Here is a 24,718-nt window from a genome sequence, read left to right on the forward strand (position 1 = left end):
GGAGAGGGAGAGAGAGATAGAGAGAGGAGGAGGGAGAGCAAGAAAGACAGCTAGAGAGACAGAGAGAGCTGCAGATAGAAAACGGCATGATATTAAGTTGAGACACATTTTTCCCGAAATTGCTCTCATCATAGATTTTGAAGTTGATTGACATGGTTGGGTGTGATTGAGAGAGAGAGAGAGAGAGAGAGGAGGAGGAGGAGGAGGGGGAGCGAGCAAGAGAGAGAGAGAGAGAGAGAGAGAGAGAGAGGGAGAGAGAGATAGAGATAGAGATAGAGAGAGGAGGAGGGAGAGCAAGAAAGACAGCTAGAGAGAGAGAGAGCTACATATAGAAAACGACATGATATTAAGTTGAGACACATTTTTCCCGAAATTGCTCTCAGCACAGATTTTGAAGTTGATTGACATGGTTGGGTGTGATTGAGAGAGAGAGAGAGAGAGAGAGAGAGAGAGAGAGAGAGAGAGGACCGGGGGGGGGGGGGGGGGGGACACTGGGGAGATAAGGAAAAAGAAGAAGAGAGTAATTTTCTTGATCTTCTTTCTCAACTTTGTCAAGAGTGAAGAGCTTGAGGGTAAGAGGGGCCATGCCGCCGTCGAAGGCGACGCCGTTTTACTAGTGTGTCTAGTAAAGAACCAAAGGCTCTCTCTCTCTCTCTCTCTCTCTATATATATATATATATATATATATATAGATAAGAGCATTTGGTTCTTTACTAGCCATCCAATCTTGATTCAAGGCTTAAAGAAGACTTTAGTTCTAAAGGGGAAGGTGTCACAAGGGTATGGATATATGTGTATATATGGATATCCATCAAGGTCAGGGGCCAACGCCTCTAGTCCCTTGATCTCAAGGCTTTGCATAGCGATGATTGGCCGACGCCATGAGAGAGGGAGTTTGTCTGTCCTCATGTGAGAGGGGCCTTAATCGTTGAAAAATACTCTAGTTGAATTCAAACGAGCCCACTGACAAAATATAGGCTTTTAGTTGTCTCCATTTCCTTGTCCACAAGAGACAGAGACAACATTATAGTTTGAAATAGATATTTCTGGAGCAGTCAATGAGCGATAGCGTAGAGGTAAAACGCCCAAAGACCGTCGTTGCTTGTTCACGCTATTTATTTTGCATTTTTCAATTCAAAAGTGAAAAGTAGATGTGCATATGGGGGGGTCGTCCAACTTTAGGTGGGTAAAAGAAATGACGCTTTTGTTTGGTCCTATGTCTACACGGGCTCATGCATCCCTCTCCCAATTTCGAGGAGCTTTGCCCCCCTCCCCCGGCCGCCCTTCTCTCTCTCTCTCTCTCTCTCTCTCTCTCTCTCTCTCTCTCTCTCTCTCTATTGTTCTATTGCTTAGTATGAATCGAGAGAAGTGAGCTTCCTATTTTCCAAAACTCCTTGAAGTGTTTCAACTTTGGGTCCATGCCATGTTCACATTTGTCTTCCTCCATAATGAGTTGGGACTGGGCTCTTTGATTGTGGGGCTGATAAGTTGGAGGCTAGGGTAGTAGGGCCCTCCACACGCAAGGGGATAATTAGTTATCGAACTTGATTACACCACCCATCTCACAACCACATGGAAGACGATGGTGATCCGTTATTCCAAAAGGGGGAGCCCCGATAATGCTAACTAAAGATAAAAGAGGTCCAATTGCCTCAGCTTCTCCCATTTTCTGCTTCGCCTTGAGTTTAGCACTGAGTTGTTTTTAGCCTTGAATCAATGGTCTCTATGCCTCCAGGGTTCTGTTTTCTCGATATCCCACCCATCTCTCTCTCTCTCTTTATACACACACACACACACACACACACACTCTCCAGTATTGCCGCCTCTCTCGCGTAGTCTCTCGTTGAGCGTGCTGGGCTACAAGGCACACCACCCAAAGTTGGCCGGATGAAGCAGCTTTTGCCACGTGTAGGGGGGATCTTTTATAATAATAATATATATATATATATATATATATATATATATATATACTTACTTTTTACAAACAGGATGCTTAACGAAAGAAGGTTGCAGATTCAAGATTGGTTGCAAATTTTACCCCCTCCCGTGTGTGCCCTCTCTTAGCTATAAGGAGTTATTGGCCTTTCGTTAAACTGTCAAAAGTCGTCTCTCTTTGCAAAGCCAGGAGACTTGGTACTGACAGTCGTGCTGCTGCTCGTCTGCATGCTGCGCTTCGACTGTTAGTCCTTATTGCTCTCGTGCGCCATCTTTATATCATTTCACTCGAAACCCATCATGTTATTTTATATTTCTACTCCCTCGCTTTCCCAGCCCTTCACCACAGCTGCTCTCCCCCCCTCTTCGACTTTTCAACGGTCTTTCCGCCATCGCCTCCACGCATTGACTCCGGCCTCCTCTTCTTCTTCTTCTTCTACTGCTTCATCATCGTCGTCGCTTTCACCTGCCTTCCCCCGACCGTCCCCTTCTGCATCGTCTTTTCCGCCAGTTCGCTACTCCCCCGTCTGCAGATTTCGTCCCCCGATGGCTCCCCCTCACTCTACCAATGGCGGTTCCGAGCACGACTCCAGCACTGCTGCTGCGTTTGCCTCTCTTGATACTGTATCTCACAGCGAATCCTTCAATACAGAACATGAACTTTTTGATGCCGGTCACAAATTCAAGGAGGGTGCCCTCATCTCCTCAAAGGAGAAGGTGCGAATCTCTCTCTTTGTGATCTGCATTTCTTGTTTCAACAAGGGTTTACGCCTTTTCTGTTTTCACCTTGTACGTTGCTAATCCGCTTTGATCCAGTAATTCATTCGCACATTGCAGATGGTATTGTTGCTTTTCTAGTACCCTTGCAATTATTGGTTTCTTGAATTATTTCTTTGGCAATGATGCATCTAGGTTTTACATTTAGCATTCACTGTTGGGACACTACTTGATCACTTGACCTTCTACTCAGTTGTTCTATGTACCAAATGGCTGTGTAAACCGTGGCCAAGTCATCATGTTGGATGGCCAATCCATTAATTTCATTTCAGAGCACCAAGGATATTGAGCTTCGGATAACTATAGGCAATCATCTTAGCTGATTTATTTTGGCGAAATTTGGAACATCTATTACTCTGTCGCTACCAAAAGACAAAAAACATATCACCTATTCTATTGCTAACTGCATCGTACATCAGATCCATACCATTCTGAAATCCATACCGTTCATAATGGTTATGATATTCTCTGGCATTAGATTAAAACCCATTTTCTGAATCATAATCTGAATTCTGCAGAATGCCATCAATGTGCTTCATCTTGAATACGAACTTTCTTTGAGCTTTACTCACAGCTTCTAAGGATGGCTGTTCTTTAAGATGGAGTCATCTTATAACTGCAAAAATCACTGAATTTTAAGAGAGAGAGAGAGAGAGAGAGAGAGAGAGAGAGAGAGAGAGAGAGAGAGAGAGAGAGAGAGAGAGTCGACACGGCATGGTGGAGTTCTGCCCGTCCCTAGATGCAATGGCCCCCTTCCGGTATTTCTTTAATATTAGATTCGCAAAGTACAACTCCTCTAAGGTCCCAACTCTCTCTGAGACTCTGCGTCCAGACACTCTCTCGTGAAGTGACCCCTTGGACTTATGGCGTGCCCAAAAAGGAGAGCCCAAAAGCATAAGGTCCAAAAGCACTTAAGTCCAAAAGCTTCTGCTCTCAAAAGCTGGTGTGCCAAAAAGCTGCCCAAAACAGCCAACGCAAATTGTGGAAATCTGTACAGCGTGCCACGAGGCACAATTAGTGCAAAACGTGGAACATCCGTTTCGTCCTGTCACGCAAGCATTCGTCTGCCACGCAAGCATTCGTCTGGTCCTGTCACACCATCAACCAGTGTGTTTGATGGAATTTTTTCTCAGAGATCAAACTCTTTACTTTTAGTGTTTTAGGCCGACAAGACATCTACATAGCATGTAGTCCACCAATCACACACTTAGAACACTTGAACACTTGTATTTCGTTCATTTAATCTAGCCATCTCATTCCGTCTAGGACTCTTGATGCACTTATATCTATGTGCAGCTATCTCATCCTTCCGAAACTCTTGATGCACTCACACCAGCATCGAGTCATCTCATCCAGATTGACATCTTGATGCACTAGAATCTCATTCGGTTCACATTCACTTAGCCATCACATCCAGATCTCATTGATCTTTAACACATGTCTAGATGCACTAAGTTCAAATCATTCATCAGACAAAATGCAACATGCATTTCATCTTTCTGTACATGTCTCTAACAATACACACGTAAAAGAGCACATGTTTTCAGTTCAATTAAGGAAATTTCCAATTCAATGCACATATGTTCATGAAGTCTTTCTGCCAAAATACTGTCAGCCCGTTAGTACCCCTAAAATTTCAAAGAGAAATCAGTGACGTTATCAATCTAGGCAATTTGTGACGGAGTGGAATGACTCCCCTCTTGTGCAGTGCACACCGCTCTAGATTCAACCCGCTGACTCATAGACAACTTTTGGTATAGACAGTGCTAATAACCCAAAAGCTTCAAGGTATAGCTCTCTCTGAAGAGAATTTGCGATGTTCTCCTCCTCCATCCACTTTGCATCGAGGTCCAAAAAGTACCCTTGACCAAATTATCCGACGGACCTAACTTACCTTTTTGTTCTTTTCTTGTGCCTTGTGACCCGTTGGTGGCCTCCCTTGTCCTTGGCACCTTTATTTGGATATTTGGAATTCTCTGATCTACTAGTTGATTCCCTTTTATGTTCTTTTCTTGTGCCCTGGGACCTATTGGTAGCCTCGCTGGTCTCCCTTGCCCACTCACACTTAATCTCAATCGTTTGATTTCTGTAACGAATCATGCGTTGATTCCCTTGCTTCGTTGGAACTCTCTGATGCGCTATCATCTGAAACCCTTGCTTCTCTGGAATCCTCTGATAAACTTGCATTTGGTTCCCTAGGTTCGTCGGAACCGTCGGATGATTCCCTTTCTTCTTTGGAAGCCTTTGATGAACTTTCATCCGGTTCCTCTGATTCATTCTCGTCAGTGGAGGACTCTTACCCTGTTGAGTTGGACACTAACTTGTCCGTAGGATAAGTCAATGAGTTGGCATCGATTCCAAAACCTTACTTAGCATGTCCAATAAGTCTCTGAATAGAGTTAGACTTTTGTTGTAGACAATATTGTTGAATTTCTTTTGGCAAACCACAACAAAATCGCTCAATCTGGTCCCTCAAAGTGATCCTTTGAAACGAGGACACTGGCAAAAAGGTATACCAAAATCTTTGGTAGTAGTCATCCAACGTGTCTTTCTTACTCATTCTTAGATGATGCCAAGTTGTCATGACATCTTCTTCATATTCTTTTGATATCAAAGTTGACCTGAAAATTTTCTTGAATTTTATTCACATCGTAGGTCCTTCTCTGTGTAACAACAGAGTAGACCACCATGTTTGCGCATTTCCTTTCAAGCAAGATGCCACCCTTCGTGCCTTGGAAAACGTGTATGAACTCAAGGGCTCGATGGGTGTCTTGGTAGCCTGAAAATGTGTCAAGATTGTCTGCTTGACCCCATCCTTGAACTCCTTGGTCTTCTTGCTCATTTTCTCACTGCTAGAAGTGGAAGAGCTCTCCTCCTCTGAACTGCTATATGGCCTCCCATGCCTTCTAGACTTTTTTCAAAAATCTGTTTTTCTTGATTTTTATCTGCTTCTTCTGCCTTTTCTCATCCTCATTGGAACTAGAGGACGACGAACTGTCAGAACTCTTTGAGGAAAGAAAAATCTGGGTCATCCTCGAAACGAACATGCTTCTTGCTTGCCACCTCGAAAGTTGATTCCGACTCAAATAACCTGGGAAATCTGCTGATTCTCTCCTTCCGAGAGTGCTTGTCATGTGCACATGGCTCTATGTGCCACGTGGACATGCTTAATCGACTTTAGAGCCAATTTTTTAGCGTTGGAGCGCTCTTGCATAAATGGTTTGTACAAGTGTTTTGATAGATGCTATTGCACTATGGTGGGGCATCTGGCATGACGTGCATGTAGTTTTGAGTTAGAGGTATCCAAAGAGCCGATAGTTTGCCCTACCTAAGTCTTAAAAAGTTTATAACCAATATCTTGCCCTATAAAAGGAGCAATAGAGCCAGGGTTTTGGATCAGATGAGCCAAGGCCAGAGATCTCAGCCCAACGCTTTTGCAGATCAGCCCCTTGGTGTTTTGGACCTTCATCGTGAGCATTTGCGTCGGATCAGCCATAGCAGTCAGTGTTTTCAGTTTTCAGCCCTTTCCCCCGTTGGAAGAGCCACGGATCTGCTAACGCTAGTCTCTCTGATGCAGCCCGGAGCTGTTGGCAGCACATTGAGCCTCTCTCCCGGCTATTCCCTTGTCGGTATCGAGCGCTCACATTGTTGTCCATTATCTTCTCTATCATCGGCAGCATTCTCAGCCCTGCTTTACAAGGAAGTAAAGGAGTTGTGGAAGTGTATGACCTAGATCTTCATCATTTCCATTCCGCTACATCTGGCATTAGTATCAGAGCTTTGAAGATTTTGCACTAATCCACTAATCTTTGAAATTTTTTCTCTATAGTGTTTGAGTGTGTGTTGTAGCGTTTCGCCATAGGACGCTTCTCTCACTCAGGGAACTGTAGGACGTGCCATTGTGCGTAGGACCGTGCGCCTTGAGCGTAGGAAATGAAAACATTGTATACCGGGTTTACAGTTGTGGTGCGCTTGCGAGATGGTAGTTGACTTGGTGTGCGCGCTCAACCACCTCGACATAAAGAAATCCTAGCATGGATATTTGCAGTCACAACTTCTTTGACATGACAGATCGCATCATTGAAGACATGCATTGTGAGTATCAGGATTTGTTAGTGGCCTATGACGACAAAGGAAAGCGCCATCCGTATCATCCTATTAGCTTTGGAGTCTTGGCATTGTTTGAAGAACCATCTCTCCCATTTGCTTGGAGAATTCCATCATTCGAGAAGAGACATTGCATTGTCATCGACCTGTATATATCTTTGGCAGTACATCAGGTCCACACCATCTGCATCTTCTTAGCAATCGATGGCCATTATTTTTGGAGCCAAAGGGTTTAAATCTGAGGCAACGATTGTGGGATTTCACAGTCATCGTGAGTCTACATTTACACTGTTGCAGAGACGAGGATTCATCTAGAGCTTCCATCATATGGCAATCTAGTCGAAGCTCCAAGAGGAGCCTCTATCTTTGAGGAGTTACTTGGCGGTTTCATTAGACATCATTCAGAGGACTTTCCATGGTCCGTGGGCATCTCAAAGGACATATCCATCTTCATCTTCCATTCGGTGTTGTTCTCGCCAATCTTCCCACGTAGGGGCAGCCATAGTAGTCTCGTACGGTCCCGTACGTTTTGTACGCGTACGATGATGTGCGGTACTAAACGAACTAAAAAAAATTATGATGTACGATGACGTTATGTACGTTCAAATTTAAAACAACAAATAATTCTCAAGTCTAAGGGCCTAAGGCTTAGGCCTTAATACTTACTTATAGAAACTTGACATTTGTATAGATTACAAGTTAGTAGTTACAATACTACATAGTACATAGTACAATGTAAAGAGTCAAGACTCAAAGACTAAAGAGAATGAGCATTACATAAACCAAAATGATCATTGAAATTTGATAAGTAGAGACCAAGTGGCAAGGGCTACAAAGTACTCAAAAAGTGGCAAGGGATACAAAAAAGTGGGGGGACCAAGTGGCAAGGGCTACAAAGTACTCAAAAAGTGACACACCATAATAGAGAGACTAAATAGTAAAGTCACTAGTCACTAGTGCTCTCATCATCTTCCTCATCTTCCTCTTCTGAGCCTTGCTCATCAACATCATCCTCTTCCTCACAAGAGTCGAAGGATGACGGCTCATAATCTCCATCACTAATGAGGTTGCCTTCATCATCATACTCTGGCTCTCGAGGCTCTCTATCCTCCATAGTGATGGCCGCCGCACAAGAGCCGCTTCCGGAGCCTCGCCGCACATAGGTCCTAGGAGCCTCCGTGGGTGTTGTTGATGCTTTGCCTCTACCTCTTGTAGCCCTGGCACCTCTGTCTCTTGTAGCCGATGTAACTCCATGGATGACGACCTTCTTGCGTGATCGTGTGCGAGAAACCCGGCGATCAATCTCCTCAAGCTCCAAGTAGAGCTCACGAAAAATCATTTGCTCCTCAGGGTCTTGCTCTTTATTGACACTCTTTAGAGTGTCAATGGTAAGTGTGAGCTCATCCACGTTGACCTATTTGACATTTACAACATTGGACAATGAAAACATAATTAGTATATTCAAACTAATTAAAGACTAGACTCTAGAGTATAGAAAATGGAGTGAGTAGTGATTATAATTTGTAATTTATACCTGTCGAGCCATAGGCATCTCATGCATAGAGCGCAACATGCGTAAATTGGAGCGACAATAGATAAGTCGCTCTAATTGCTTCGTTGAGAGCTTGTTTCGGATTTTGGTGTGGATGAGGGAGTATGCGGACCAATTACGCTCACATGCTCCCGATGAGCAATCCTAAAACACATCAAGAGAGGCATAAGCTATAAGAGACAATAGTTGAAGAGATTAAGCATAAAATGTAAAAGGTTGAGGCTTGTCGCTTACTTGGCCAAGAACCCTCAAAGCAAGTCGTTTGAGAGTAGGCAATTGATAGCCAAAGCTCTCCCACCAAAATAAAGGCTTCACCAAGGATTGCCGCTTCCAACACAAGTTGGAAGTAAATGCGGTGCCTCGTTGGTCGCTATAGTTAATTACCTCTTGGAGAAATGCTCCAATGTCCTCTTCTTTTAGCACCTTAAAGAGGTAATTGTTGCGCTCCTCAATAAGCTCTTGATTTGCAAAGAGTTCGGGCTTCTTGTAAGCCGGATGCAAGAGAGCCGCAAAGTAATGGATAGGTCTCTTCATCCAATCCCACCGCTTTGTGATTAGGAGGAGAATGTCGTCTCTCTTGGGAGAGTCCTCGAGGTAATCACTACAAGAAGAGAGGAAATGTACTAAGTAGAGAAACAAGCATGTAGAATTTAAATATATAGAGAATGACATATGTAATAATAAATATGTAGTTATACCGTGTTCCATCGGGAGCCCCATCTAGGATTGTAGACTTCTCAATCTCCTTGTAAGCTTCCTCCATGAAGTGCCATAGAAGCCCAATAGTTGCCCCTTCCATGTCGGTCATGCGGAGAGCCTTGTATAAGGGCAAGATCGCAACGACAAGACCCTTAATTTCTTGCCAAAACTCCTCCCGCAAGCAAAGCCGTTGGATGGCTTTTGCATCTTGTTGGGAAGCGGCGGACTCTCCATTCATCCACTCCTTAAACTCATCGGAGACCATGGTCTTTTGTATTTTGTTTTGCACATCATAGAGCCGCTCTAAAAGTAGCCACATGGCGGCAAAGCGAGTGGCCGATGGCTTCTTCAACTCAAGGTCGGAGTAGGTGCGGTAAATGGCAAGCACCCTCACTTTGCCATTGATGAAATTGATGATGGAGAGTGCTTGGTTGAGGATATCTTTCACCCAACCTAGCTCCCCTATGTCTTCAAAGAGAAGGTCAAGGCAATGAGAGGCACATGGAGTCCATACTATGGATGGAAATTCCTTCTCTAGCCTCTTACTCATTGCCTTGCAATTTGAAGCATTGTCGGTAATCACTTGCACGACATGCTCCGCACCAACCTACACAAGAGGCATTTGTGACAAGAAGAGTTAAAACTTAAAAATTAAAACATAGGACTCATTGGCAATTGCTCAAGACATAAAGGCTCGATTTACGGTTTTACCTCAAGAATGGCTTGGCGAATGTGCTTCCAAATGAATGCCCCGGTCACTTTCTTCCCTCTCGAACCCGCATCCACCGCCCGTAAGAAGTACGTGCCAAGAGGACAAGAAACAAGAATGTTGATGATGCCCCTCTTCTTGTGGTCGCTCCATCCGTCGGAGAGGATAGAGCATCCATACTTTGCCCAACCCGCACGTACGGGCTCAAGTGACTTGTCAATCCTTGCCCTCTCTTCATCAAGCTTCTTTGTTCTCATGTCATGGTATGACACACCCGTCCACCCTTCGCATGGACCAACCGCCGCAATTGCTATGATCATCCTCTTCCATCGCTCCAACCGAAGAATGTTGAAGGAGAGATTGCATTCAATCACTGTGCGGGCAATCTCTATTTCCGCGATTCTTTGTCTCTCCTTGAGGAAAGACAAGGGGCCGGAGCATCCACCCACCGATTTCGCAAGAGAAGTTTGCTTTGCCGTCTTCGGAGGCCGGCCACCATCACTTGAAGACCCCTTGGACTTCTTGGACTTCTTGGAGGAGGCACTACCATCACATGAGGCCGCGGTGGCACCGGTAGCCATGGACATAGTTGGAGAGGCCTCTTCCTCCGAATCGGAGCTATCAACATCCGGCGACACGAACTCATCCGAGGTGACTCTACCCTTGCGTGTCTTCAATGGAAGATACTTTCTCTTGCATTCCGCAAGGATATCTTCGGGGATATTAGGACATGGCCCCGCTTGTCCTCCTATCTTTGTCAAGTGGATGATGAGACGGGTGACGGAAGAGGTCATAGCTTTTGGGCAATATTTGCACCACCACTTGCAAGAGTTTTGCTTGCCCCCCACCCGCTCAAAATATCGGCAATGCTTCTCAAAGGCTTCATGAAGAGGAGGCGGCATTATGTAGTATGTAGCTAGTAGCTACTAGTATGATGTACGATGTATCAATAGATTAGAGAGAGAGAGAGAGAGAGAGAGAGAGAGAGAGAGAGAGAGAGAGAGAGAGAGAGAGAGAGAGAGAGAGAGAGAGAGAGAGACCCAAGGAAGCTTGAAGGAGAGACCTGTCACGGTGTCACCCAAGGGACCTTGAAGGAGAGAGATGGTAGACCCAATGGAGACTCGAGAGCTTGAGAGCTTGAAGCTTCAATGGAAGCACATGGAGATGAGAGGGTAGAGCATTGAGAGGCTTAGGGCTAAAGCTTGTAGCTTGTAGTTGTAGGTTGTGTTGGATAACAAAGGGGAAGGGTTGCTTAAATAGGAGAGGAAGAGCATGTGAGGCTTGACATTTGAGCAATGGGCATTGGCCCTTGGGCAATAAGCATGGCAATGTGCCAATGGCCCATGGGCAATAAGCATGGCATTTGGCTTCAAAACTGCCCGCAAACGGCTCCAAAAGGCCTATAAACTGGATGTTGCAAAACGGTCAAAATGCTGTCAACGGTCATAAACTGCCGAAAAAAACAGGCTGGACGGAACGAACGGAACGAACGGGACGGGACGGGTCTGGCCGGACGGAACGAGAGGTTCCGTTCGACGTACGAAAACTACCCTGGGGGCAGCATAGGCTGGGCCGGTAATCTTCATGAACATCGGCGTTTGCATATCCAACTATTCGCTCTACGGGCATCCATTCAGTTTGCAATCTGGTTCACACCATTCGAGTTTGGGCAGCAAAGGTGTTTGTTTGCCGGTAACCAACGAGCACATCGTTGATTACAGCGGCAGTCTATTGTTTGTGAGTAGATGCATCATCACCATCCTTGTGTTTTGGACATTTCCACATCACCCAGGGGAGCCTCTCTCTCAAAAGTCATCGTGGAGGACATCATCTAGAAGGAACTTCATCGTAGACCATCTTATGGAAAGCATGGAGTTCGGTATACCAATACCTCACCTTAAGCAAGTGGGGATGTCATGTGCACATGGCTTTATGTGCCACGTGGACATGCTTCATCGACTTCCAGAGCCAATTTTCTAGGTTTGAAACCCTCTTGCATAAATGGTTTGTACAGGCGTTTTGACAAATGTTATTACATTATGGTGGACATCTGGCATGACATGCATATAGTTTTAGGTTAGAGGAATCCAACGGGCCAACCGCATCGATTGGATTCACGGGTGGGCACATGTGCGACAGTTTCACCCGAAACTTAGCTCCGGTCAAAAGCTTATAAATTAAATCATTTAATGATTTAATTTGTTGGGTTAGTGGACAATTTTTCCTATCTAAGTCTTAAAAAGTTTATAATCAATATCTTGCCCTATAAGCGGAGCAGTAGAGCCAGTGTTTTGGATCAGGTGAGCCAACGCCAAAGATCAATCCAATGTTTTTGCATATCAGCCCCTTGACGGTTTGGACCTTCATCGCGAGCATTCACTGCGGATCAGCCATAGCGGACAGCGTTTTCAATTTTCAGCCCTTTCCCTTGCTAGAAGAGCGACGGATTTGCTGACGCTAGTCTCTCTGTTGGAGCCCGGAGCCTTTGGCAGCACATCGAGCCTCTCTCCTGGCCATTCCCTCGCAGGCATCGAGTGCTCTCATCGCTGCGCATCATCTGCTCCATCATCAGCAACGTGCTCAGCCTTGCTGCATTTTGCGTGCCATATCAGCGTTTTTGCAGCCAGATTTCAACCCTTGATTCCTCTCACATTGGGAGCGCAAATCAGCCCCATATCTACCCCTTGGTGGCCATCCGTAATCCCACATCAAGAAGGATCCAAAGGTGCATCAAATCAGCCCTGGAGGTGCCTCGTCTTGAGGAGTTTCCGCGGCGGCGATAGTCACCATTCGAGTCAGTAGAGTCTGCACTTGAGGTATTGCATGTGTATACATTTACGCAATCTAAAGCAAATACCACATTGGCAACGGGTGGGAGGCCCTTGAGAGGGTTGGTTGGGACCCCATCGGTTGTCATTCTTGTCTTCTCTTCTCTTCCTCTCTCCCCCTCTATTCATCTCTACCGCACTCTCTTGTTCCCTCTCTTCAAGGAAAAGTAAAAGGAACCATCATTCAAGCTAAAAGGAATCACAAATGCAAGGAAAGGAAATGAAGGATTTATGGAAGTGTAAAACCTAGATCGTCACCCCTTCCTTTGCACGTGACAATACTTCAAGCCTTTCATTAATTGGCTCATCTTCTTTTGAAGAGCTTTGTTTAGCTCTTTCTACGAGTACAATTTCCACTTTTCTGCACTCAGCTTTCCTTTCAGTTTCCTTCCCGACTTAAGAGGAGAATCCATGGCCTCTCGCCATCTCCTCGAGTGAATCTCATCAATCGGTTAAGTCTTGAGATGCTTCATATATATTGGGTTCTGAGAGTACTTCATCAATCCATTGCATGCTACCTGGGTCAAACAATATGACAAAACGCTACCCCGTCATATGACCATGACATTTAATGAGAGAATCATCAATGGCAGGGTCAGGAGAAACTTGGGGCACACTCGTGTTATCATTAATTGCATTGACAAAGGAAGAGGGTTCTGTGGATTCTTTAGATTCACTCGATTCAAGCTTAGGACATGTTCTTTTTATGTGACAATGAAAAAAACGACCTTCCTTAGAATAAGTGCTTTGCTCTTCCGACGTGATGTATCCTCCTAAAATTTGTCACAAAGTGATGACGTGGCTACGGACAGCTGCAAACCCTAATTTTTGCCAGAAACCCTAATTTCCGAAAATCGCGGAGGTTAAGAAAAGAAAAAAAAAAACATTAGGAAAAATATGAACCCTCTAGGGGCCCGGGGCCCTTTGGGATTAAGGTTAATTAGAGGCCAGCCAATGAGAAGAGGGTGGTGGACACACTCTATGTCCTCAAAAATGTAGGGGGACAAAGTAGTCTTACACTTCTTAAATGGGCTCTTACATAGTGAGAAGGTGGGGGGGGTGGGTGGGCCATATGGAACCTCCAATTTCCCTCCTTTTTGATCCGGTTTTGAAAAAATCCCAAAAATTTGAAATTTTTTAAAATTTTCAAAACTCAAATTTCATCTTCTGAAAACCCCCCTAAAACTATTTTATGGTCAAAAAAGCATTTTTTGATTTCAAAAAGTCAAAACGTGCATCCAAAAACCCTAAAATTCAAAATTTTTAAAAAACTTTTGAAAAATCTTTTTTTGCTATCCAGAGCTTCCCCAAAAGTAGTTATTAGGCAAAAAGTGATTTTCTCTCTTTAGAACCCCTTTTCCAACCCCTCCTTGGTTGCAACCATCACACTCATCCTCTACTCCAACTCTCTCTCTCTACACCATCTCCATTGCTGCAGCAAGGAAGCTCCTCTCTCCTCCCCTACCACCTTCCATTGCCACACCAAGCAAGGGTTATCCACCTTCTCCTCCCATTGCCACAAGGGTTAACCATCTTCTCATATCACTTTATCCCACCTACATTGTAGCAACAAGCAAGATCCTTCTCCTCCTCTTTGTTTTCTTTGCTCAATCATGGCCAACTCTACTTTGCAAAGGCGGCCAAAGGATGAGGTCACAGCAGTTGCATGCCACAACACTAGAGGTGTAGATGATGAGTGGGTGCCACAAGAGTTCACTAAAGGTGCTTGGGTATACATGCAACCATCTGCTATTGGTCCTCATCGTGTGCGGAATGGTGCAAACTTGGATCTTCATTGGAAAGGAAAGCTCCTTGGCTTCAAGAACCGCAAAGACAAGGGGACCGTAGCCATTGTGCAACATGTTTTCTCAATGTTAACCATGCACTTGCAACAACCACCTCGATTTCCAACACATTGTAAGTACATGTTTTGAGAATACAAAGCTAGGTGTGAAATCACAGTGTAATGTTATTATGGATTCATACTTAACATTTGTCATGCATTTATAGTCATATTTCCATCCACGTTGGTGGAGGAGCAGTCACTACATAGTCTCTCCGGCACATTCAATGCTATACATGCGGATATTGGAGCAATAATGTTCCCACATCTTTGCCCAACCAAACTGGTTCAAAGAAGGATTTTCTTCTATTCTCACTCCTATATTGTCCCTACTTCTACACAAGCGTTTGGAACGCTTGAACCTATCAAAGTAACTTCCTTATTAAGTATGGAGTGGCCGGTCCCAGATTTGTGGTCGGTAGCATCTTTCAAGCAAAAGATGATAATGGATGTCCAAAACTCTTTGAAATACTCTAAAGCTTCTAGGTCTGTGGGCTTGAGTTGGTGTTTGCCTATTCATTGTTTTGTGCACATTTTTAAAGAGTTTGGATTTGTGGAGACTACCACAATGCTTGTATGTAAAGATGCGCATTACGAGGAATTAGGAAGGCTTTTAGAAGAGGACTGGGGTTTTGTGGAGGGCATGCACAACGGGGACCGGTACCGTTGCAAGGTTGGAGCTTCAGGTATTGGAATGCGCTATTTGAAATCCCGCACCTTCTTGTACATACGATTTCACTATGATTGTTGGATGTGCAAGCTTGGAGTGTGGACTCCCTTACAGAGTGTAGACGGCGCTATTGCAAGCTTTGACATTGCAGTGAAGATGCCCAACGATGCTTTGGAGGCAGTCCAAGTGAACAAGCATTGGACTCTTAGTAATGTTCGAAAACATTTGGTTATTATGGGTTTTGAGGCCCTTCAACAAGCATAATTTCGTTTACAAGGTCACAAGGTGAGAATCCTTCCACCACATTTTCAATACATCATGGTTTGTCGATCATTGGATGCTTATTGTAATGAATGTCCGCAGATTGGGAAGAGAATGGAAGACAAATTGAAGGTCAAAGAGGACGTGGGGATAGATGGAACTATGCTATCGATCTTATAACTTTGTAACTCTTGCAGTTTTCATATTGATCCCCGCTGTAATCAATATGATTTGCTTCGGCAAATCATGCCTTTGAATATAATTTTTTGCATTGGGATGAGAAATCATTTTTTGGTGAAAGTGCCTTTTTTTTTTAATGTCTTAAAAAAAGGGTCCATTATAAAAGGGGGGCCACCTAACTCATTCACTATTTTCACTTTTGCAACTCTTGAGCTCCTCCGCTCTCTATCTACCACCCCAGGCTAGACATGGATGCTGCCACAGCCTCTGCATCTGCACCCACATCTGCACCCACATCCACCCCTTTGTCACGCTTCATCCTCTTCCTCGAGGACACCAAATACAAAGGGAAGTTGGACCTCCACACCTTTTTTACTCGTCTCCCTGACCTTGACGCCACAGTTGTCCTTCACATGGATGCATTTGAGGAGATTTTTGCGTTCATGGAGGAGCACATCATAAAATATTCTGTATCTTATCCCCCCACATGCAGGGATCTGGGTGCCTTGCGATCTTTTGCGCTATATACACAAAGGTGATCGCCCATTCTCCAAGCGGTTGCAACGATTCCAAGAAATTGCAACCGATGCAGGCCATTACTTGGACGAGCAAGCCCCTGGGGTGTCAGCGCTCAAGAAGCGCAAGTTGGGGATGGAGTACCTTTCTCGGCTCGCAACATTTATCTTCTTGGTGAGCGAGGAATCTGATCTGGAGGAGCTCCGCTTACCACACCTTCAAGTTGGGTCCTTTATCAAGGACACCAAGGAGCAGCAGGTTATACCCATGAACCCTGCAGCGGAAGGAAAAGCACACCAGCTCGAGTACCCTAGGGGTCTTGAGGAAGTGGTTGAGAAATCCATAGTTGCGGCTGGTCCTAGTGACACTCCAGTGCCACTACCACTGACGGATGTGGCTATCCCAGAGGTAGAAATAAGCCGCTTCTCCTCAGTGTTAGTGGATGGGGAGGAGTATGTGTTCCTGCATGATTTGGAGAAAGCATTTGGCCTGCGCATGGATGAATGCTTGAGCGTGCTATGCAACAGCAGCAAATGTCCCTTAGACAATACGCCAGATGCCCTAGAAAGCAAGCTCTTGCCAGATGGGGACTCTGTTGCTGACACTATTACAGTTGTATGTGCGGAGGTCCTGACAGCAGAGCAGTTGCACGTGGCCGATGGAGATTTCCAAGCCACGCAAGCCAAGGTTGAGGCTGCTAGGATGCCTATGCCATTATGCAACCTCCCATATAATGATCCAAAGCTCGTATCTGTGGTGCATGGGAGCATTGACTTGGATGCAAAGGGCAACAGGGAGGAGGACGACAAGGAGCAGGAGGTAAACTGTATCCTAATTTTCATGTTACTATTTTATCCTTCATTGTCTTTTTTCTCAACCTTCATCGGTTTATGACAGGATGTTGTGGAGGTTGATGATTTTGCTGCAAGGACGGGTGGCAAGCGGACGGGCTTTGGACCTCAAGCTTCCCTTGCGCATTACCTAGGACAACTCCCCCCAGGCAATGTGGCCATTATCCATAATGAATTTACTTTCCAAGCCCATTTTATGACTTGGTCGTTAAAAGCTTTGAGCAAGTTTTTGTGTTTGAGCACCATTGCTCAAACTGCGCATCAAGTGTTCCTAGTGCGTAGATCCCTTGTATGCACAGCGTTTGGCACTGGCTTTCGTGGTAAAGTGCTTGCCCAGATAGGGATATATGCTTCCATTAGCTCAACTGACCCAAAGGCCATAGCGCAGTCCCTCTTGAGAGGGGAGTTGCCTTACGCGCAAAATAGGCGCCAGGAAATGATCAAAAAAGTTATGAACTCCTCAGATACATGATGTAAAATCACCGTTTTGGAAGGAATAAAAAATATTTGAAATTGTCTCTCTATATTGCAAATTCTTTTGAATGTGATTTGTCAATCTTCAAAATTGTTTCAATTGGTGATATGAATTTTTTTTTGATTGGTGACTTTGTAATTTCAAGTTCTGTATGTAATTGCAGTCAATTTCAATAAATTTGTGCTTTTTAAGTACCCTTGGGAGTAGATAAGCCTATAAGGGCCAAAAAAAAGCCTGGCCACAAGGGCGCGCAAATGGCCCATCCATCAGTTTTGGATGGGCCATTTGCGCGCCCTTGTGGCTAGGCTTTTTTTTGCCCCTATTAGGCTAATCTACCCCCTAGGATACCTACAAAGCACAAATTGATTGCAATGGATTGGTTTTGCATCACTCATTTAGATGCACCCTTTTTATGGCAATTCCAGCATATGTTCACACTCAAGGACACTAGAAAAGGTGAAATCAATTATGAGATGAAGTTTCCAGTACACTATCACCTGCTTCAGCTATATACCTAGTACACCCCTGCAGCAAAAAGTCCAATTACATTGGACATTTGAAAAATCCAAATTACTGTTGCATAGACACTTGGTTTCAGAATATGTTATTTATTTTTATATCCTATAGGGAATTCAAAGCTTGAAATGGCCAAAAAAGGGTGTCCACAAGGATCCATGTAAAATAATGATGCAAAACCAATAGGTTTTAGTAAATTTGTGCTTTGTAGGTATCCTAGGGGGTAGATAAGTCTACAAGGGGCAAAAAAGAGCCTGGCCACAAGAGCGCGCAAATGGCCCATCCATCAGTTATGGATGGGCCATTTGCGCGCCCTTGTGGCCAGGCTTTTTTTTGCCCCTATTAGGCTAATCTACCCCCTAGGATACCTACAAAACACAAATTGATTGCAATGGATTGGTTTTGCATCACTCATTTAGATGCACCCTTTTTATGGCAATTTCAGCATATGTTCACACTCAAGGACACTAGAAAAGGTGAAATCAATTATGAGATGAAGTTTCCAGCACACTATCACTTGCTTCAGCTATACCTAGTACACCCCTGCACCAAAAAGTCCAATTACATTGGACATTTGAAAAATCCAAATTACTGTTGCATAGACACTTGGTTTCACAATATGTTATTTATTTTTATATCCTATAGGGAATTCAAAGCTTGAAATGGCCAAAAAAGGGTGTCCACAAGGATCCATGTAAAATAATGATGCAAAACCAATAGGTTTTAGTAAATTTGTGCTTTGTAGGTATCCTAGGGGGTAGATAAGCCTACAAGGGGCAAAAAAAAAGCCTGGCCACAAGGGCGCGCCAATGGCCCATCCATCAGTTTTGGATGGGCCATTTGCGCGCCCTTGTGGCCAGGCTTTTTTTTGCCCCTAGTAGGCTAATCTACCCCCTAGGATACCTACAAAGCACAAATTTATTGCAATGGGTTGGTTTTGTATCATTCATTTAGATGCACCTTATAGGTTTATCTACCCTCAAGCGTACTTAAAAAGCACAAATTTACTGAAATTGACTGCAATTACATACAGAACTTGAAATTACAAAGTCATTTCATTACAAAGATAATAGACACAGTAGACACAATTGTTGATCATATTGTCATTGGAAAGTCAAATCATTACAAAGATAAGGGTGTGCAATACAAAAAGAGGGGTAACTTCGGCTAATGCTCGAAGTCTCGTCGCAATCGACGTGCAAGCTGCATATCCTTTGGCTGTATGGTCACTCGCTTTGCATGTATGGCGCATAGGTTAGTATCTTCTAACACCGAAGTGATGTGGGCCTCTGCAGCTTCTTGAATAGCCTCTAGCGCTATTGCTTGCATTCTATACTGATTTCCATAGCTTTGAAGCACCTCCTTCACAGTGCGAGCAAAGGGGGCGCGTCGAATCAAAAGCTCCGTCGTCTTCTGGTAGTGGCGGATTTCTGCAAATGCCCTTACTATTTTTCGGCGCCACTGCGGTTGTCTTAGGGGCACTTGCACATTTGCTGGCGGGCGGCGTTTAGGCTTCTTGAAAAACTTAGACTTGTGCCTGTTTACATGCTTAGGGGCTGGTTCTGCAGCCTCTTCTGATTCTTCCTCTTCCCTTGGCTGCCGATCTTGTCGTGTGGGGAGAGCTCCCTGGCCTCCAGGCAATGTCTTCCTCCCAACGGCCACTCGGTGTGTGCGCGGTATTTTTTCTCGCAGCCATGGTGGCTCACTCTCTGATTCAGTGTCTGTATGGACCACCCGAGTCCTGGATGGTCCTGCTTGTGATTGGTGGCGCGACGGCTGCTCCCTATCGGACTCTGTTGTTTGTTGGCCCTCTTCTTCTCTCCAGCGCTGGGCACGTTGCTTCATTCTCCTTCTAGGTGTTATATCTTGAGGAGGTGGAGATTCAACAGTCCTCGATGACTCTCGTGCCCTACCACCATGCCCACTACCAGATGAGTTCCTGGAACGGCCAGGCGTTCGTGGCCGTTTTCTTGTGCCTTTAAGCCATGACGGATTCTCATATCCTTGGAGGGTGTTTTTGTTAGCAGGTGGATGCTCTTTCGCGGTTTGTTTGGTGCGCGCCATTTCGTTAGTAAGAGCTCACCTGTCCTTAAGAAATGAGTGGTTTATGAGAGCATGCAATATTTATAAGGGCCCATTAAAAAAGGGCCCTGTTCACACTAATTTTTTTTAAAAAAGTATTATTTTTTAAATACATATGTCGCTAAGAGTTGGACCTTGCGTTCATGTTTAGTGACTCGCGCAGTATCCACTTTGATCCTTGTCGCACTCTGCATCGCCGCCATGCAACATGCTTGGTGGGACCTTGCGACATTTGCCACTTGTTGCTATGCTCTTGACGACTCCATTTCTGCACTTCAATAGCAATCTTGGATTGTCGCGCACGCTCCATTGTGAGCTTACGAGCAAATGTTGTGCGAAAAAACCAATTGAACATCTCCTCTAAATAATTGGATTGCACCATTCCACCACCATGTCGAGTATTTTTGAAGTACACTCCCCTTGCTCGATAATGAGACTTCTCCATGCCTTGAGTGCTAAAAATTTCAGGCGATCCATACTTGTGCATAAAAAATGCACCATGCGCAAACAAGATATGCTGTTCACATGAGTAAACGATCCACATTATTAAATAAAAACAATCCCTTGTAATGAATACACCATGTAAAATGACTTACCATGTAATGTGTGATGTTATTTTCACCCCAAGAAAGGGTGAAGACCTTGGTAAAATCTGCCAAGGCTTTTTGAAATGATTGGCATTGTTCTTCTGTTGTGCTGTTAAGGCCCATAAGCTTGACCATTTTATCAAAATGTGCCCAAACTTGCTTGCGCTTGTTTGCAAGCTCGCTATTTGAATCATTGTCGGTAGTAGCTTTGCATAACTCCTTCCAAAGCTCCCAAAGGTTTACTGCCTGCTGGTTGGAGCTGTTTTGAGCATCATATCGACTTGGCTTTCCTTGGGAAACTTTCTTCAAAAAGTGTCTAGCTTTTTGTCCACTCATTGACACTTGTTGAGCAATTTCATGGGCCTCCCCTGTGTTTTTTGCAGCAACGATAGACACATTTCCACCGTGACAGCCAATGGAATTCAAGAGTACCTTCACTCTTTCGATCGCTTCCTGAGACTTTTCCAAGGGTTTCATTGTGAAAGCATAGTCAATGTGGAGCTTCAATAGCCTATCAAAAATGCGCATGAATGCGTGTAATGTACAAAAATGTACATTCGATAGAGGAAATCGAAAGATTGGATTCCAAGCGTCGTCCTTTTGATCACGGTCTGGGGCATTCATGGGACATCTTCCCATTCTCTACCTTCATCTCCGACATCACGACAATCTAACCCTTGTTCTCCATGCCCTTGCCATGGAAGCATGGATCCGGCCTTTGCAGTGCTCTTATGTGATTTGTTTCCATTAGGTTTGTACCCTCGAGTGCAAAATGGACAAGGCATGAGAGAAGAAGCCCCTTGTTTGCAGCCAAGCAAACATTTTATGGTCTTCAAATCCCCACCTAAGTGCCACTCCACATCATAACTACCAAAACCCTCAATCTCCAACTTCTGACCTGCAATTTGGGAGTGTATTACTTCTGTGATCCATGGAGTTCTCTCAAAAATCCATGAAAGTACTCCATTGGTCTCTTTGGGCACCTCAATAGCACCCAACCACCAAATGTCTTTCTCTGATTGCACGCTAAAAGATGGGGTGGGAGATGGCTCGATTGAATCCCTTCGCTTGGTGTGCAGAAGGGCTTCGTTCATTAGAGTGACACTTAGCCTCTCTAACCTTCGGCCTTTCACTATTTGACACTCATCGAGTTTCAGCACAAAAGCCACTTTTGTGCCAAGCACTACAAAATAAATAGTGCTAAGACCTTAAACTTCAGAGTTATAATAAGAATAATACCAAAGAAAAAAGTAAAGTGTGTCACCTTCTTCAGGTAACTCGTAAAATCTAAGCATGGCTTCTTGAAGCCTTCTAAGATCCACGAAAATATTGTTCCACATTGTGTAAGGGAAGCCCTTCTCCGAAGGTCTTATGGATTGTTTCTTACCTTTTCCCCTTGTCTTTGTTGCGCACGAAGCATAAAGGGAAGTTGGCATTGTGTCCTCAATGTGTAGGTATGTCCCAATGCGGGAGAACACATCTTCGTTTGTGGCCTTCTTTGCGAGCTTGACCTTGTGAGGAACGGGAAATAGGTTTTCCACAATGCAATGTTCTTTGAGGGCATCCTTTAGGAGTTGGAAAATAGCCTGATAAGCTTTGGTGCTGATTCCAGCCTCATCACAAGCTTGTTGAACGTCATCATCACTAACCACATTTCTTAATTTACGCATAAAGTCCTTGGTGACTGCATCCTTAATATGCTTACCTCCAGGTGATTGTAAGATAGAAATCACGTCCTGGGTATTGAGACAACTAGTGAGAAGGTTGACTCGATCATCTTAGCTTGTTCCACCGCATGCCTCCTGGATGAAGTTTCTAGCAACAAATAAACATAAATGTTAGAAAATAGTGTGAAGTAAGAATGCATCATGCAAGTAAAGACCAAATCACCTTGTGGCTGTAACTCGTCGTTTGCGTGCTCCTCCCGAATGTGCAAGAGTTTCAATGGATGAATACGTGCGTTTGCGTTCCCTTGCACCAAGGGGTGTTTCTTTCAAGTATGTGATGGTGTTGGTAAGCTTCTGGATGTGGGACTCCTTTTCTTGCATTTGTTGTTCAAGAGTTTTAACTATCCTTTCCGAAGAGGCAACACTCTCTTGTAATGCCATCGTCTTGAGGTGAAGAGCTTGACATTCGTGCATCCACATATGCAAAGAAGCATCTGCACCCATACACAACTGCTTGCAATAGCCTAACAAACCTGCTTCTCCCCTCCCAAGAAATTGAAGAAATGTGGAAAGGCTATTAAACGGTGGATGGAAGCGGCTTATAGGATCATAAGGGTACAAACGGCCATCCACCCAAATGTCAACATTGGTCTCACAAGCGGTGCGACGTTCCTGTGATGACTTTTGATCACCTTCACTAGTGGTCTTCGATGCAAATGCCGTGGGTAAGCGAATATGTATGCTTTTGGTGTGCGCAGTACGTGGTGGTGGAAGCAAACCATTTGTGATGTCCGTGAGCACCATGGAAGCTGTTGCGTGAGGAAGCAAATGATGAAAAGATAGAGGGGGAAGGATAGAGAGGTTGAGGAAGATGGGAGGAGAGAAGGAGGGAGGGGGGGAAGGGAGAGATTGGGGAGGAGGAGGAAGGTAGGGGCAGGGAGGGAGAGAGAGAGAGGAGGGAGGAGGGAGGAGAGAGGAGGAGGAGGGAGGAGAGAACAAAATGTTTATTACTTTTTGGGGGAAAAGAGTTTTGAAAAAATGGACTTTCTAAGCTTGTGGGTTAAAAAATGGGTCAAAAAATGATTTTTGGATATGTATATATGTTGGGAGGGAGTTTTAAGTTAGAAACAAGTAAAAATGAATTTTTTTAAAAGAAGTCAAATTTTGTCTCTTTGTGACCCACGTTTTTACTGATGTGGACACACCCCTATGCTTCCTTCACTTTAAAAAAAGCTAGAGAGAGAAAGTAACCCTTTAGGTCCACATTCTACATTTGTCTAAAAAAAAGGCTAGAAAAGCTTACTCAAAACTACCTTCTTCAATGCCCTTGCCCTCTAAACCCTACACAACATTAGCCTTAATCCCTAAAAATTAGGATTCCTTCAAGGCCCATGCAAGGTTCATATTTCTCCTAATGATATATATATTTTTTAAATAATAAATGATGAGTGACGCGAATTTCGCTTTTGAAGAGAATGCTTTTTTTTAACAAAAAAAAGGAGAACTTGAGAGAGAAGAGCTTTTGAGCTCTTATGCTTTTTATTTTAAAAGCTTTTGGGGCTCTGCTTTTGGGCATCCCTTGTACCTTTAAATATGTGGAGAGGGCTTCACTTCTCAGAGCATCTGGACGCAGAGTCTGAGAGTGAAACCCTAGCTACACTCTTGTACTTTGATTTGATTAATATAAAAAGAAATACCGAAAGGGGCGCCAGTCTTTGGGGCCAATATCTCTAGGCACAGAACTCCGCCAGGCCAGTGCAAATCTATTGTGATCTGTGAATTGTTTTGAAGTGGTTATTTGGTGCTGTCGCGGTTGATTCTTGACTTGGAGTGTCCAAGTCTGTTACAGTGGTATAAGAGCACGGCCGATTTCTCTTCTACGGGAAATCCGATCCCCGAATTTTTTTTCTGCGGCACCTATGGCTTCAGACAATGATCAGTTGACTCCCTTTGCATTTGGAGATGCGGGCAGGGATCACAACGAAGATTCGGGCACGGAGTATGGCTGGCCTAGGCCTACTCCAGCGGAGCAGCGAGAGATGGAGCGTCGAAAATTGATTGATGATGCAACAAAGATGATGCTCAATTTTGCCAAGGACCCGCAGATGGCAAAATATATGAACCAGACCTCTTTGGAAGAGGTACAGACAGAGTGGCAGAGAACCACAACACCACTCTCGAAACCCGCTCTCAAGAAATCTTCTGCCTCCAAGAAATACACAGAGAAGGAACTGGAGAACGTGGTTGATGTACGGATTGCTCAGCTTTTCGACGTGCAAAAGAAGGACAAAAAGCACGGCAAAAAGCAGAAGAAAGGCACTGACTTCCCGGGATATTTGGGTCGTCGGTCGACATTCGACAAGGCAAAGAAACTGAAGAAGCGCGTCAAGTTTGAAGGCCTACCCAGTTCTTCTTCTTCTTCTTCTTCTGACAGTTCTTCTAGCTCTTCAGACTCGAGCGAAG

At 44.4% G+C, this 24,718-nt stretch overlaps 2 protein-coding genes across 3 annotated transcripts in view; one reads left to right on the forward strand and one right to left on the reverse strand.

The window, feature by feature from the left end:
* The window catches only part of ACS (acetyl-CoA synthetase), a 112,291-nt gene that overhangs the window by 17,241 nt on the left and 70,332 nt on the right, over positions 1 to 24,718 (forward strand). Inside the window, exon 1 of one of the 2 annotated variants that reach the window (XM_086494739.1) lies at positions 2,114 to 2,652. The exons of the other annotated variant lie outside the window; for it this stretch is intronic. Coding sequence (XP_086350865.1) covers positions 2,236 to 2,652 — 417 coding nt within the window. The 5' untranslated portion in view covers positions 2,114 to 2,235. Of the gene's footprint in view, positions 1 to 2,113; positions 2,653 to 24,718 lie in introns of those variants that run through there. 2 annotated transcript variants of the gene reach the window in all.
* LOC147430240 (uncharacterized) lies at positions 7,251 to 11,306 on the reverse strand. Its single transcript, XM_086495574.1, has 5 exons — positions 9,782 to 11,306; positions 9,070 to 9,677; positions 8,606 to 8,972; positions 8,354 to 8,515; positions 7,251 to 8,233 (listed from the first exon to the last, which is right to left on the reverse strand). Exons 1-5 carry the CDS (start codon positions 10,679 to 10,681, stop codon positions 7,766 to 7,768), a joined length of 2,505 nt encoding a protein of 834 aa, XP_086351700.1. The 5' UTR covers positions 10,682 to 11,306; the 3' UTR covers positions 7,251 to 7,765.

This window comes from Adiantum capillus-veneris, chromosome 22 (assembly GCF_014529385.1).
Source record: "Adiantum capillus-veneris isolate H3 chromosome 22, ASM1452938v2, whole genome shotgun sequence".
Taxonomy (NCBI): domain Eukaryota; kingdom Viridiplantae; phylum Streptophyta; class Polypodiopsida; order Polypodiales; family Pteridaceae; genus Adiantum; species Adiantum capillus-veneris.

Bases quoted from the DNA above. Each gene is read 5' to 3' on its own strand.
- LOC147430240 (XM_086495574.1), bottom strand. From the start codon at position 10,681: ATGCCGCCTCCTCTTCATGAAGCCTTTGAGAAGCATTGCCGATATTTT. The intron at 9,678-9,781 runs GTAAAACCGTAA...CCTCTTGTGTAG, and splicing joins TTCGCCAAGCCATTCTTGAG to GTTGGTGCGGAGCATGTCGT. The intron at 8,234-8,353 runs GTATAAATTACA...AATGTCAAATAG, and splicing joins AGATGCCTATGGCTCGACAG to GTCAACGTGGATGAGCTCAC.